General features: G+C 38.8%; 1 protein-coding gene across 1 annotated transcript in view; it reads left to right on the forward strand.

Moving 5' to 3' along the window:
• LOC308252651 (phospholipid-transporting ATPase ABCA3-like) overlaps positions 1-14,999 on the forward strand; it is a gene marked incomplete at both ends in the record, with an annotated part of 346,909 nt that overhangs the window by 247,558 nt on the left and 84,352 nt on the right. Inside the window, 1 exon segment of the mRNA XM_080677416.1 lies at positions 7,114-7,282. Within this exon segment, the coding sequence (XP_080533542.1) occupies positions 7,114-7,282 (169 nt within the window).

Consider the following 14,999-nt stretch of genomic DNA (forward strand, 5'->3'; position numbering starts at 1 on the left):
TAAATAAAAGGACATCAAGAAACAATTATGTCCCAGGCTTGGTAAAATCCTGAACTTGATGTAAGTCAATAAAAATTACTTTGAGCCTGGCCAGTGTGACTCAGTGGTTGAGCTGAGGTCATGGTTCAATTCCCAGTCAGGGCACATGCTCAGATTGTGGTCTTGAATCCCAATAGGCCCATGCAGGAGGCAGCCGATCAATGATTCTCTCTAATCATTGATGTTTCCATTTTTCTCTCCCTCTCCTTTCCTCTCTGAAATTAATAAAAACTTACTTTGAGAGCGTGTGAACCCACTCCAGGTTTGCTGCAATGGGGGTCTTCCTATTGAAGTGATGGGACTGAACCTGATATATGGTTCTTTGACAAGATTCCTCCTCCTTCCCCTCACATCCAGTAACACTATCACATGACTTAAGGAACCTGTTTTGCACAAGATTTTGGACATTTTAGGAGCATTTTTTTCTGAAACTCATTTGTCAGAAACAGAAAAAGAGAGAAAATAATGGAAAACAAAAGAGCAGCTTTCTTCTTAAAAGGATAGGTCTCAGTAAGTTAGAATAAATCATATCAAAAAATACATTTGACAGTAGACCCTCATTATTTTTAAAAGTGTTATCCATTGATGTTGTGGCACTTTATAGTGTGGTGATGAGAGGGAGGAGTGGAGGGGAATCCTGAATTCTTGAGAGAGGCCAACAGTTTCATCGAGGAAAGGTTGTATGGTGCAGCTATTCTTCCCTAACTTAAAGATCCTGAGCAGCCAAATATGATTTTCCAGAAAGAAGAAAAACTCTGTATGCACCTGACATCCTTACAACTGAGCCAGTTCTCCTCTCGTAAGCCTGGCTTCTGCAGTATTCTTACATTTGTATCTCCCCCGACCCTTTCCTTCTCTGACGAGAGTTTGAACTGGCTTGAGCACTTGACCGCTTCATTTCTCACTGTTATCACAGAGCCCCATAAGCACAGGCTTCCCGCCTCATTCCCTGTCACAAAAGAGTATTTCACATGAGTAAGACTTAAGCTTCTGGATAGCAGACAAAAAAATGTTAAGAGATGTGCCTTAGCACTAATTCTCAAAGCAATCCCAAAATTATGGAAAGCAATATCTGTATTTGTTGCACACCTCTTTAAAGAGAAATATTGTGCTAAGTGGGGAAGACTCCCCTTAAAGCATTTGAGTTTGTGAGTTTATATATATAAAACTCATAGACACAGACAACAGTGTGGTGTTAGCCAGAGGAAAAGGGTGGGGAGACAAAGGGAGAAAAACGGGGACAGAAAGAGACTATTCTTTGAGCAGTAAGTGCATGATGTGGTGTGCAAATGATATTTTTTTGAGCTGTACACTTGAAACCTGTTTGGTTTGCTGAACTAATGTCACTCCAATAAACATCCTATTTAATAAAAGGCTAATAAGCAAATCGACCGAATGGCAGAATGACCGGTCACTATGACACACACTGACCACCAGGGGGCAGATGCACAGTGCAGGGGCTGCCACCTGGTGGTCAGTGAGCTTCTGCAGGGGGAGCGCCACTCAACCAGAAGCTGGGCTCATGGCTGGTGAGTACAGCAGTGGTGGCGGGAACCTCTCCTGCCTCCACAGCAGCACTAAGGATGTCTGACTGATGGCTTAGGCCTACTCCCTGGGGAGCGGGCCTAAGCTGTCAGTTGGACATCCCCTGAAGGCTTCTGGACTGCAAGAGGGTGCAGGCCAGGCTGGGGGACCCTTCCCCCCACCCCCGAGTGCATGAATTTCATGCACTGGGCCTCTAGTAATTAATAAGAATTAGAAGAAATTACTGTTTCAGAAAGTTTAAAAAACATTTTGGGGGAAGAATATGTTTCAAAGGGACATGAAGGGTGAGAACAAAAAAAGAAGCCAATAGATTTGGCAATTAGAATGTCAAAGGAGACTTCTTCTTTTCAGCAGCAGAACAAACACTATAAATGATACTCTGTCAAAATAATGAATGAACTAGCAAAACAGAAACAGACTCATAGTTACAGATAATTTTTTGTTGGTTGCCAGATGGGAGGGGGAAAAAAGGCAAAGAGATTAAGAAGTACAAATTGGTTGTTATAGAATAGTCATGGGGATATAAAGTACAGCATAGGGAATATAGTCAATAATATTCTAATAACTAGGCCTGGTGATGGATAGGTACAGGATTTATTGGGAAAATCATGCATTAAGTTATGTAATGTCTGGTCACTGGGGTACACATATTTTTAAAAAATATAATTAAAAATAAATAAATAACACTTAAAAAAGATGAATACAAAAAATATGAGATAACAAGATGGAAAATATTAAAGAAATGTGAAAAACCATGGAGGATAGAGTGAGGAGATCTGATATATTGGTATACAAAGAATTAGTGGAAGAGGAAGTAGTGTTAGAAAGATAGTGGCTGAGAATTTCCAGAATTATTAAAAGTCAGACATCCTAAGTTTCAGAAAGCCCACTAAATCATTTTTTTAAAATTACATGCCTATATATATCATCATAAAACTCCAGAACACCAATGCTAAAAAGATATTTGAAGCAGCCAGAGAGAAAAGTTACATAGGCATGTTTAAATATTCAGTGTAAACACTAAAGGAATATTTTTAAAGTATAATTTCCAAAACACAATGAAGAAGGGAGAAAATAAATTCAGTCACATCTAAAAAGCAAGAGAATAGAAATAAAAATGAAATAAAAATAATAAATAGCAAAGTAATATGATGATAGTAATTAGCCCAAATATCCTATATAATAAAAGGCTAATATGCAAATCAACTAAACAGTGGAAAGACCAGTCGCTATGATGCACACTGATGACCACCAGGGGGCAGACGCTCAACGCAGGAGCTGCCCCCTGGTGGTCAGTGCTCTCCCACAGGGGGAGTGCCGCTTAGCCAGAAGTCAGGCTCACGGCTGCTGGGCACAACAGGGGTGGCAGGAGCCTCTCCCACCTCCACTGCAGGTGGGTGGTAAGGAGCGAGGGGTCCCAGACTACAAGAGCCCTGGACTGTGAGAGGAATGTCTGACTGCTGGCTTAGGCCCAATCCCCCTGGCAGGTGACCCCTAAGGGGTCCCGAACTGCAAGAGGGCACAGGCCTGGCTGAGGGCCCCTTCCCCCATGCCCCAGTACACAAATCTCGTGCACCAGGCCTCTAGTATCAGTAACAAAAATAAATAGCAACAAAAGAGGCTTATTAAATAAATGACAAAGACTGTTATTTTGGATCAATTTTAGCATTATTCTCTTTATAGGGGACACTGTTAATAAACAAATATACAGAAAATAAAAGAATGTAAAAAGATATATTAAACAAGTGCCCACAAAATAATACTGATATCAGAAAAAAAAATACTCTTTGAGATAAAAAGTATTACTAGAAATAAAGAGGCTCACTATATGATAGCAGATTCATTTGCATATTAAGTTGTAACAATTACAAAATTTTATTTACCTAGTAATATTATCTAGAAGTATATTTAATCAAAATTTCCAGAGTTACTTGAAATAGGCAAACTATACATCATAGAGAAGATATTAGCATATCTTCTTGTAACTAAAGCATTAAGTAGGAAAAGAAATTCAATAAATGATATCTATTGAATAGTGCAGTTAATAAACTTGAGCCAATGAGCATATAGAGAACATAGAATTCCAAACACATGTTTTTAAACACACATGGAGTCTTCTCAAAACTGACTAGATGATACACAATGAAGACTAATGAATGACACATTCAATATCATTTTGCAATTAAATTAGAAATTAGTAACAAAAATACACAACTGGAAATTTTAATACAAGTTTTTGTATAATTAATAGGCCAAAGAGGGAATCATAATGTAAATTCAAGAATATTTAGAACTGAAGAATAACATAAATATTGTGCAGCTAGATATTTTATAGTTGTAACTATTACCATGAAAAGGTTAAAACTTAACAAACTGTCCAACTTAATAAGTTAGAAAAAAAAGTATAGTAAACACAGTTGAAATGATGAGCAAATAAGAACAAAAATTAATCAAATAAAAAACTAATATATAATAGAGAATACCAACAGCCCCATGAATCAGCAGTTGGAAGAATTAATAAAATTTAGATAAATATTAGGTATATATATATATATATGCATGTATATATATATAGAGAGAGAGAATATATATATATATACACATATATATATTTGTTACACATTGACAAATAAGAGGATATAATAAACAATGTAAGGACAAGTCTAAGAACTTAGAACAAATTGTTATATTTCTAGGGAAAAAAAAGAAATTCACTAAATCTGATTTAAGAAGTATTAGAAAATTCAAATTGTAATACAAGAATTCAAGTAGTTAATAGTTTAAATTATTTTCAAAAAGAAAACATAAGGCCTAGATGACTACTGGTGAGTCCTGAATTGTCTTCCAGGTGATACAGAAAAGAGTAAGATAACACTTCCAGCCCCTTCTACAAGACTAACAAAAGCCTCATGCCAAAAACTGACAAAATAATCAGGAACTAATTTCATTCATAAACATAGATTCAAAATTTTTAAATAAAATATTAGCAAACAATCTAAGAAGGATGTTTTTACATTAGAAAAATCAATAAATAAAATTCCCATTTTAATGGGTTAATGGGAGAAACATAATTATCTCAATAGATGCAGAAAAATAAATGATATGTGATAAAATTTCTTAGTAAATGGAATTAGGGGAGAAAAGTGCCTAACTTTATAAAGGGCAAAACTCTATAACATAATATTTGATGACCCAGTAAAAGCATTTCCTTTACAAATAAAGAGCTGGATAAGAGTGACTGCTATTGCCACTTGTATTAAACACTATACATTAGGCTGTGTAATGTAGAAGAAAAGTAAAACAAATGCAGAGTGGACAGAAAGAAACTACCATAATTCTAAAATACTACAAACCGAGGAACTGCTACTGGATTATATAAAACAAATGCTGGGGCTGGTGAAGTGAGCACATAAAATATGCCTTCGCTGGGAGTCTCTAGAGAAGTGGCATCCCATCCATGTACGTCATGTCTAGATGGCCACACCAGGTGTAGAGTAGTTTACAATTTAGTTGATTTATAGTCTTTTCTGAACAGTCCATGCCCATGCTGAACTGGATGATGATTATTTTTAGTAACACGTTTTTGTCAGTTTTTCCCTTTCCCATCCCTAAAGAGTCTTCCATCATTTTGCCAGGTAGGATATTTTGTTTCTATTCCTCACCTAAGATCTTTATCTTTGGAAGAGAAGATACTCATGGTTGCTACAGGGTGAGTCCTCAAGATATCAGACTATATCTGAACTATGAAATATGGTAGCCACTAGTCACATGGGGCTTTTTAAACTTAAACTTATTGAAATTAAATACAATTTAAAATTCAGTTCCATAGTCACACTAGCCACTTTCTAGCCCTCAATAGCCATACTTATATCTGAGTGCAGCCATGGAGCTTTCCATGATTAGATATATTAGATAGTGCTAGTCTATAAAATTAGTGCCATTTTTTTGCATTTGTTCAAGTGGACAATAAGCAGAATTCTCCAATCTGGATCAATTGTTTGCCTCTATATCAAGTTAATATCTTCTCCACAGGACAGAATATCCATGGCTTTGGCACTGTTTGGTCACCTCTTCTTGCTCAAAGTGTCTTACGTGAACTTTGTGTTTACGCTAGCCCAGCTGTGGGCAAACTACGGCCCGCGGGCCAGATCCGGTGCGTTCGGCTGTTCTATCTGGCCTGCGGAGCTGAAAGAGCGGAGGGTTCTCTTGCTCTCCCCTCCGCTCCTTCACCAGCAGCAGTGTTAACATGGCAACTTCGGGAAACACGGCCACAGCTCCTTCTTCTGAGTGGGCGGATTTATATCCGCCCATTCAGTAGAAGGAACAACCTCTCAATCTTCCAGAGGCTCCTTGTAATGCCCGCGGAAGCGTCCCCCGACATCACCCTGGGAATGCGTAGACACATTATCGTGGTGATGTAGGGAGACACGCCCCTGGAGAGCACAGTATCAGAGCATTAGCTAAAAAGGAGACCAACAACACTGTTCCCACTGAAGTTGATGTTTTAAAGACCAAAAACCTTTCAATCCAGTCTACATTGCCATCTACATCTACGTCCCGGGCATAATTTAGAAGTTGCACTAAAGAAAATGTTTCATTTACTGTTTACACATTTTGTTCTTTTCTATTTGTTTTAGTTTTAAATTATTTTATTATATTTAAGTTTAATTTGAAAGGCTTTTGTACCTTTCCTTTGTTAGGCAATTTTATTTTGCCTTTGCCATCTTCAATATAAGGTATGTTATTGTGCTATGATTCCTCCATTTTTGAAGTTTCAAATTATAATAATTAGTGTTTACATTCTTCTTGTTAAAATGTTTGAAATGAATAAAACTATTGAAATAAAAAAAAAAGACTGTACCCTTTTATGTAATGATGTTTACTTTGAATTTATATTAGTTCACACAAACACTCCATCTATGCTTTTGTTCCGGCCCTCCGGTCCAGTTTAAGAACCCATTGTGACCCTCGAGTCAAAAAGTTTGCCCACCCCTGTGCTAGCCTGTATCTTCTTCCCCAAGAACGGAATTATCAAAATTCTACAATGGCAGTTCATAAATTAAGCATGTTTATATCTCCAGGAATTTAGTCTAATTATTATTCATGTCCAATACATTCTTTAGAGAGATATCAGTTACACATCAACTGGTTTCTTTGAAGATTTTCCTACTCTCAAATACATCATAATTTTCTTTTGTGTTCTCCATGGTGAATTCTAGGCTGTATCTCATATTTTACCTCCCTTATTTGATTCAGTTAGAAATGTGGAAAATAGACTGTAGCTGTTTTCTGTTCATAACAGTGCCAGGAAGACTTATGCTGACTCCACTTCATCAAAGAGCTCTTCAGTTATCAACACAAACTGTCATTAGATGTCCACAGGAACAAACCTAATCAGAAATAGTGTTCTTCAAGCATAACCATCTGACTTTTGATTCCCTGAGTTTGGTTTGATTATAAATTGTTTTTCCCCCCCCTGGGGATAGTTCATTTCCTATAATGAAACCCAATCTTATCATCTTTTTAGAAATTGAACATATCATATCAAATTCCACCAGAACCTTCATACTGAGATCGTTATTGCTTCTTCCCAATTACAACCTGGCAAAGTGCATCATTAACTATTTTGCTTTCTACGACATGAAAAAATGGTGCTCCATAAAAAATGCTCCTGCCTTCTTAAACTGTGATGAAGAAAGTAAGTATCTCGCGAGTCCCTAAGTATCTAGGAAGTTAGTTTCAGGGTCAGCCCATGAGACATGTGGGGTCTGCCCATATTTCAAAGGAGTCAGGCTACCTGTATGTAGGTCATTTTACGAGGCTGGGGAAAAGAACATTTAAATATAATGAGCCTCAAAAGAAAATCCAAGGTAAGTTTGAAGTTGTCATCAGAACTAAGAGCTGCTAACAATCAACCACCTAATAACTTTACATACATTATCCTAAATCTTCACAAACTCAAGCTACCTTTTTAAAAAAAGTCACTTTGAGGAAAGTGACTGTGCCCAATCTTACACAGCTTTCCTGGGCTAGAACTGGGATTCAAAGCTATGTTCTTTCCTTGTGCGATGTACTTCCTCTATGGCAGGAGTGGGGAACATCCGGCCCACGGGCTGTATAAGGCCTGCAAAATCATTTTGTGTGGCCCTGCCAAGGCATTAGGGGTGAGTTATTTAAATGTTTGACCAAATGCAGCAGGTTAATTTTTAAGCTGATAATTTTGTGTGGCCCACAAATGTTGTTATAAATATCCAAATGGCCCCTGGCAGAAAAAAGTTTCCCCACACCTGACCTATGGGAAAGACCTCCAGGGGAAGGCTTTGTATTATAATTGTATTATATTTACTTGTTTCCCCCCCAACACCATCACCACTCAGAATCACACATTAATTGGCACACCACTTATTTCAACTTATTTGGGTATCCTATTAATAATTTGGGAGCCCTAACCAGTTTGGCTCAGTGGATAGAGCATAGCCTGCAGACCGAAGATGACCCACGGTTTGATTCCAGTCAAGAGCATGTACCTCAGTTGCAGGTTCCTCCCTGGCTGGGGCGTGTGCAGGAAGCAACCAATTGATGTGTGTTTCTCTCACATCAATATTTCTCTCTGTCTTTCCCTCTTTCTCTTCCACTCTTAAAAAATCAATGGAAAAGTATCCTCAGGTAAGGATTAAACATAAATAATAATAATAATTATAATTATAATTATAATTATTATTATTATTTGGGGAGAGGCATTATAGAATTTTTCTAGGATTATTTAATTTACCTACATTTTAAAATTTATTGGAGTAAATTTGTTCATAATATATTATAGTATTTTAACAATTATAAGTTTGAATAGTGATATTGCCATTTACATTTGTGATATTCCTAATCTTTCCACTTATATTTTTTTCTTGATAAATCTTACCAGAAGTAAGATTTTATCAATTATATTAATCTTTTAAAGAAGCAAGCTTTTACATTTATTGATTCTTTCTATTGTATCTTTGTTTTCTAAATTTTTAATTGATGTTAGTATTTTCTTTCACATTCTCCATTTTGGGGGATTAATTTTCTAACATCATAAGATGGGTTCTTAAATCATTTATTGTCAGCCTGTCTTCTTTTCATTACTAGGATATCTCTCACTGGGGCTTGGGAGGTTTGTATTTTTCTTAATTAGATTCTCTGAACTTCTTGCCTCTGTGATTTGGTGTCTCAATACTTTTGGAAAATTCTTATCTTGGGAAGGCAACACTTTTGAGAAGAGCAACTTGAAAGGCTGAACAATTCCTTAGAGGCCTGATATATAAAAAGGAGACAACAGCGTAAGTTAAAAGTACTGCAGAAACAAAGGGTTCAAGGGCAATAAGAAAACTTCATCCACACCACCACCAGCAGAAAAACATTTATTAAAGAAATTATATTTTGACTTACCAACAGACATAGCTTTCATATGGTAAGCAACCAAGTAATCATCCCAAAGCCATCATCACCACTCCATAACACTGTTGTTTTGATTGTGCAACAGAAAGAGACAACAAATAGCCATGCAAAGTTGATATGACTATAAAAATATAAACAAAAATATAAGAAATTAATCTGTTAAAAACCATGGAGTCAAATTAATTAAAAATATACATTTGGTGGGGGTAGGTATGGGGAGGAAATATGGCTAAAGGTTAAGATACTAGGTGGAGGAAATGGTCTTTATTATACAATTTCAATTTCACTTCATATTAGAGACTAGAGGCCCAGTGCACAAAATTCGTGCACTGGTAGGGTCCCCAGTGGCTGCTGGCTGCCGGCTGGGGTCTCCCTCCCTTCCCCTGGCCAGCCCTGCCCCCTGGTCGGACTCCCAGACAACTCCTGGTCAAGGGGACAACTTGCATACTACGCTTTTATTATATAGGATTTTTTTAAATGACAGCATGGAGTGGGTATTTGAGATAGCAGCAGAAGTTACAAAGTTCAAAGTTGAATTACAAAAGAGTCAGCAGGGAGAAGCCATGACCCAGTGCCCCTAGGCCACAGACAAACTGCTGTGATAAGACACCCTCAGACACATGGGCCTGATGTTGCAACCTGTTGTGCCTGAACCATGGCTCTGGGATGACCAGTCCCGCTGCCTAGGCGAGTGCATGCCCAGATGCATAGACCTGATGTCCTGACCTGGCAAGCAAACCCAGTGCCACTGGATGACTGGTCTCACTGCCTTGACATGGCACACCTGGCCCTGCCACTGGACCCCAAATGCTTGGTCCTGCCATCAGAACCCATTGTGCCTGACCCGGTGCCCCCAGATGACCAACCAAGCTGCCTTGAGATCAACCCTGCAGTTATGACCCAATGTTCCCTGCATCCATGACCTGATGCCCATGGACATACAGACCTGCCACCATGACCCAGCACACCTTACCTGGCACCACCAGAAGATAGGACCCACCACTGCGAACCAGTGCGACCCATCGTCCCCAGATGCACAAACCTGCCCCTGCAATTGGCCCACCTCACCTGGTGCCCCAGACAACTGGAAAGCTAAAATGGGGAGACAAAGGCATAATTCCCAAATGAAAGAAAAGGAGGAATCATGAGAAAAGGAATTAAATGAAACTGAGGCAAGTAAATTGTCAGATAAAGAATTCAAAGCAATGGTTATAAGGGTGCTCAAACAACTTAGTGAGAACTACAAGCAACTTAATGAGAACTATAAGGAACCTAATGAGAACTACACCAGCATGAAAAAAGAGGTAGAAAATGAAAAAGAATCAAGCAGAAAATTCTAACATGGCAGTTGGCAGGACTGGAGTGAGGGAGAGAGTGTGAGTGAGTGAGTGAGTGAGTGAGTGAAAGGGTGAATGTTTGGGTGTGTGTGTGTGTGTGTGTGTGTCTGTGTGTGTGTGTGTGTGTGTGTGTGAGAGAGAGAGAGAGAGAGAGAGAGTCAGTCCTATGGTGCAGGAGTCTTGGGGGTGGGCGGTTTGGGCTCTCTTGGCCAAAGAGCCACTGCTATTGCCACAGGCACTCCCTGGGTGTGGCTCTGGCTCGGAAACCATGCCATCTTGAAGGATTAACAAGATCCTCCTTGGGAGAAGGCTGCAGGAAGCTTCAGAGGCTAGGCACCCAGCCTCGCCACCACCCAGACTAGCTATAGTAGAGGCCTGAACCCACAAGCACCCTGCCTCAGAACCCACACACACATGTGTCCAAAGGACAGAACCCAGACTCAGTGCATGCCGGCCAAAGACACCACCACACAGTGCACCTAAGTGAACACCACCTGGGCTCTGTGTATGCCTGCCACAGGCACCACTGGGGCCATGCACCTAAGTTAACCTCAGCCTGGACACCCCTCCAGTCCATGCAACTAAGTGAACATCAGCTGAAACATGTGTGCACCTGCCACAAACACCTCCAGGACCAGCTCCATAGGGGAAGGGAGTACTGCTCAGAACAGGGACAATCAAGACATGAGACTCAGGCAGACCCAGCCTCTGGACTGAGGAGTCCCTGTCTGCTGGACTACTAGGGGCTTGAACTTCTCAGACCTCAATCGGGTTGCCCAGGGCCAGAAAGGAACAGTGAGTCACATTCACCTGCACCAGTGAAGCTCCCAGGAGGCTCAGGATAGACACGCCAAGGGACCAGACTCAACAACATCAGAGCAAAATGCAGTGAGCAAAACAGATTGTGTACCCAAAAGATTATGAGTGTGTGTGTGTGTGTGTTTGTTTTTGTTTTTTGTTGCTTGTTTGTTTTTTCTCCATTTTTCCTCTCTTCTTTTTTTTTCTTGCATCTCTCTAATTTCTCTCTTCCCTTTCATTCTATTCTACTTTTTTCTTTTTTTTTTATTAAGGTATTATATGTGTACATATCTTACCATTGCCCCCCCACCCCACTCCCATACATGCCCTCACCCCCCAATGTTTTGCATCCGTTGGTTACTCTTATATACATGCATATAAGTCCTTCAGTTGATCTCTTATTTCCCCCACCTCTCCCTAACCTTACCGCTGTAATTTGACAGTCTGTTTGATGCTTTACTGCCTCTGTATCTATCTTTTTGTTCATCAGTTTATAATGTTTTTCATTATCCCCAAATGAGTGAGATCATGTGGTATTTTTCTTTCATTGACTGGCTTATTTCACTTAGCATAATGTTCTCTAATTCCATCCAGGTGCCTACAAATGGTAGTAATTCCTTCTTTTTTATGGCAGCATAGTATTCCATTGTGTAGATGTACCATAGTTTTCTGATCCAGTCATCTGCTGATGGGCACTTAGGCTGTTTCCAAATCTTAGCTATGGTAAATTGTGCTGCTATGAACATAGGGGTGCATATATCCTTTCTGATTGGTGTTTCTAGTTTCTTAGGATATATTCCTAGGACTGGGATTACTGGGTCAAATGGGAGTTCCATTTTCAGTTTTTTGAGGAAACTCCATACTGTTCTCCACAGTGGCTGCACCAGTCTGCATTCCCACCAGCAGTGCACGAGGGTTCCTTTTTCTCCGCATCCTCGCCAGCACTTGTCGTTTGTTGATTTGTTGATGATAGCCATTCTGACAGGTGTGAGATGGTATCGCATTGTCGTTTTGATTTGCATCTCTTGGATAATTAGTGACTTTGAGCATGTTTTCATGTGTCTCTTGGCCCTCCTTCTGTCTTCTTTCGAAAAGATTCTATTTAGGTCTGTTGTCCATTTTTTTATTGGATCATTTATCTTCCTTTTATTAAGTTGTATAAGCTGCCTGTAGATGTTGGAGATTAAACCTTTATCAGTGATAACATTTGCAAATATGTTCTCCCATACAGTGGGGTTTCTTGTTGTTTTGTTGATGGTTTCTTTTGCTGTGAAAAAGCTTTTTATTTTTATGTAGTCCCATTTGTTTATTTTCTCTTTGGCTTCCATTGCCCTAGGGGCAGTATCAGTGAAAAAGTTCTTTTGGCATATGTCTGAGATTTTGCTGCCTGTGGATTCCTCCAGTATTTTTATGGTTTCCCGTCTTATATTTAAGTCCTGTACCCATTTTGAGTTTATTTTTGTGTATGGTGTAAGTTGGTGATCTAGTTTCATTTTTTTGCATGTATCTGTCTAATTTTCCCAACACCATTTATTAAAGAGACTGTCTTGACTCCATTGTATGCTCATGCCTCCTTTGTCAAATATTAATTGCGCATATTGGTTTGGGTCGGTATCTGGATTCTCTATTCTATTCCATTGATCTATATGTCTGTTCTTGTGCCAGTACCAGGCTGTTTTGAGGACAGTGGCTTTGTAATACAGCTTGAAATCTGGTATTGAGATCCCTCCTACTTTATTCTTCTTTCTCAGGATTGCTGTGGCTATTCGGGGTCTTTTTTTATTCCAGATGAATTTTTGGAGAGTTCTTTCTAGGTCTGTGAAATACGCCGTTGGTATTTTAATGGGGAGTGCATTGAATCTATAGATTGCTTTGGGTAGTATGGACATTTTAATGATGTTGATTCTACCAATCCATGAACATGGTATGTTCTTCCATCTGTTTACATCTTCCTCTATCTCTTTTTTCAGTGTCCTGTAGTTTTCCGCATATAGGTCTTTTACCTCCTTGGTTAGGTTTATTCCTAAGTATCTTAATTTTTTTTGGTGCGATGGAAAATGGGATTGCTTTTTTAGTCTATCTTTCTGTTAGTTCACTGTTGGTGTATAGAAATGCCATAGATTTCTTGGTGTTAATTTTGTATCCTGCTACATTGCCAAATTCATTTATTAAGTCTGTTAGTTTTTTGATGGAGTCTTTCGGGTTTTTTTATGTACAATATCATGTCATCTGCAAATAAGGACAGCTTTACTTCTTCTTTTCCAATTTGGATGCCTTTTATTTCTTCTTCTTGTCTAATTGCAGTGGCTAATACTTCCAGTACTATGTCAAACAGGAGTGGTGAGAGTGGGCATCCCTGTCTTGTTCCTGTTCTTAGGGGAAATGGTTTTAGTTTTTGCCCATTGAGTATGATGTTAGCTGTGGGTTTATCATATATAGCTTTTATTATGTTGAGGTATGATCCTTCTATTCCCACCTTGTTGAGAGTTTTTATCAAGAAAGGGTGTTGGATTTTGTCAAATGCTTTTTCTGCATCAATTGATATGACTATGTGATTTTTATCTCTCAATTTGTTTATGTGATGTATCAGGTTAATTGATTTGCGGATATTGTACCATCCTTGCATTCCTGGGATAAACCCTACTTGGTCATGGTGTATGATCTTTCTGATGTACTGCTGGATCCTATTTGCTAGAATTTTGTTGAGGATTTTGGCATCTACATTCATGAGGGATATTGGCCTGTAATTCTCTTTCATTGTGTTGTCTTTATCTGGTTTTGGTATTAGGGTGATGCTGGCTTCATAGAAGGAGCTTGGAAGTGTTCCTTCCTCTTGAATTTTTTGGAATAATCTGAGGAGGATAGGTTTTAGTTCTTCCTTGAATGTTTGGTAGAACTCTCCTGTGAAGCCGTCTGGCCCCGGGCTTTTGTTTGCCAGAAGCTCTTTGATGACTGCTTCAATTTCTTCCATAGTTACTGGCATGTTGAGCTGTTTAGATTCTTCCTGATTGAGTTTTGGAAGGTTATATTTTTCTAGGAATATGTCCATTTCCTCCAGGTTGTCCAGTTTGTTGGAATAGAGTTGTTCGTAGTATTTTTTAACAATCCTTTGTATTTCGGCGGGATCTGTTGTTATTTCACCTCTTTCATTTCTGATCTTGTTTATTTGGGTCCTCTCTCTTTGCTTCTTGGTGAGCCTGGCTAGAGGTTCATCAATCTTGTTTATCCTTTCAAAGAACCAGCTCTTGGTTTTGTTGATCTTTTGTATTATTTCTTTGGTCTCTATGTCGTTTATCTGTGCTCTGATCTTTATTATTTCCTTCCTTCTGCTTACACTGGGCTTTTCTTGTTGCTCTCTTTCTAACTCTTTGAGTTGTTGGGTTAGGTAATTTATTACCCCTGTTTCTTGTTTTTTGCAGTAGGCTTGTAGAGCTATGAACTTCCCTCTCAAGACTGCTTTCGCTGTGTCCCATAGATTTTGGATTGTAGTGTTTTCATTGTCATTTGTTGCCATGATGTTTTTTATTTCTTCTTTGATCTCTCTGGTAACCCAGTCATGGTTTAATAGTATGCTGTTTAGTCTCCATGTGTTTGATTTCTTTGGGTTGTTTTTATTGTAGTTGATTTCCAGTTTTATGCCACTGTGGTCTGAGAAGATGCTTGATATGATTTCTATCTTCCTGAATTTGAAGAGACTTTGCCTATGTCCCAACATATGGTCTATCTTTGAAAATGACCCATGTGCACTTGAGAAGAATGTATATTCTGTGGCTTTGGGGTGAAATGTTCTGAAGATGTCAATTAATTCCATCTGGTCTAGTGAGTCATTTAGGATTGATGTTTCTT

The sequence above is a fragment of the Plecotus auritus genome, assembly GCF_963455305.1.
Source record: "Plecotus auritus genome assembly, chromosome: 7".
NCBI classification, from domain to species: Eukaryota; Metazoa; Chordata; class Mammalia; order Chiroptera; family Vespertilionidae; genus Plecotus; species Plecotus auritus.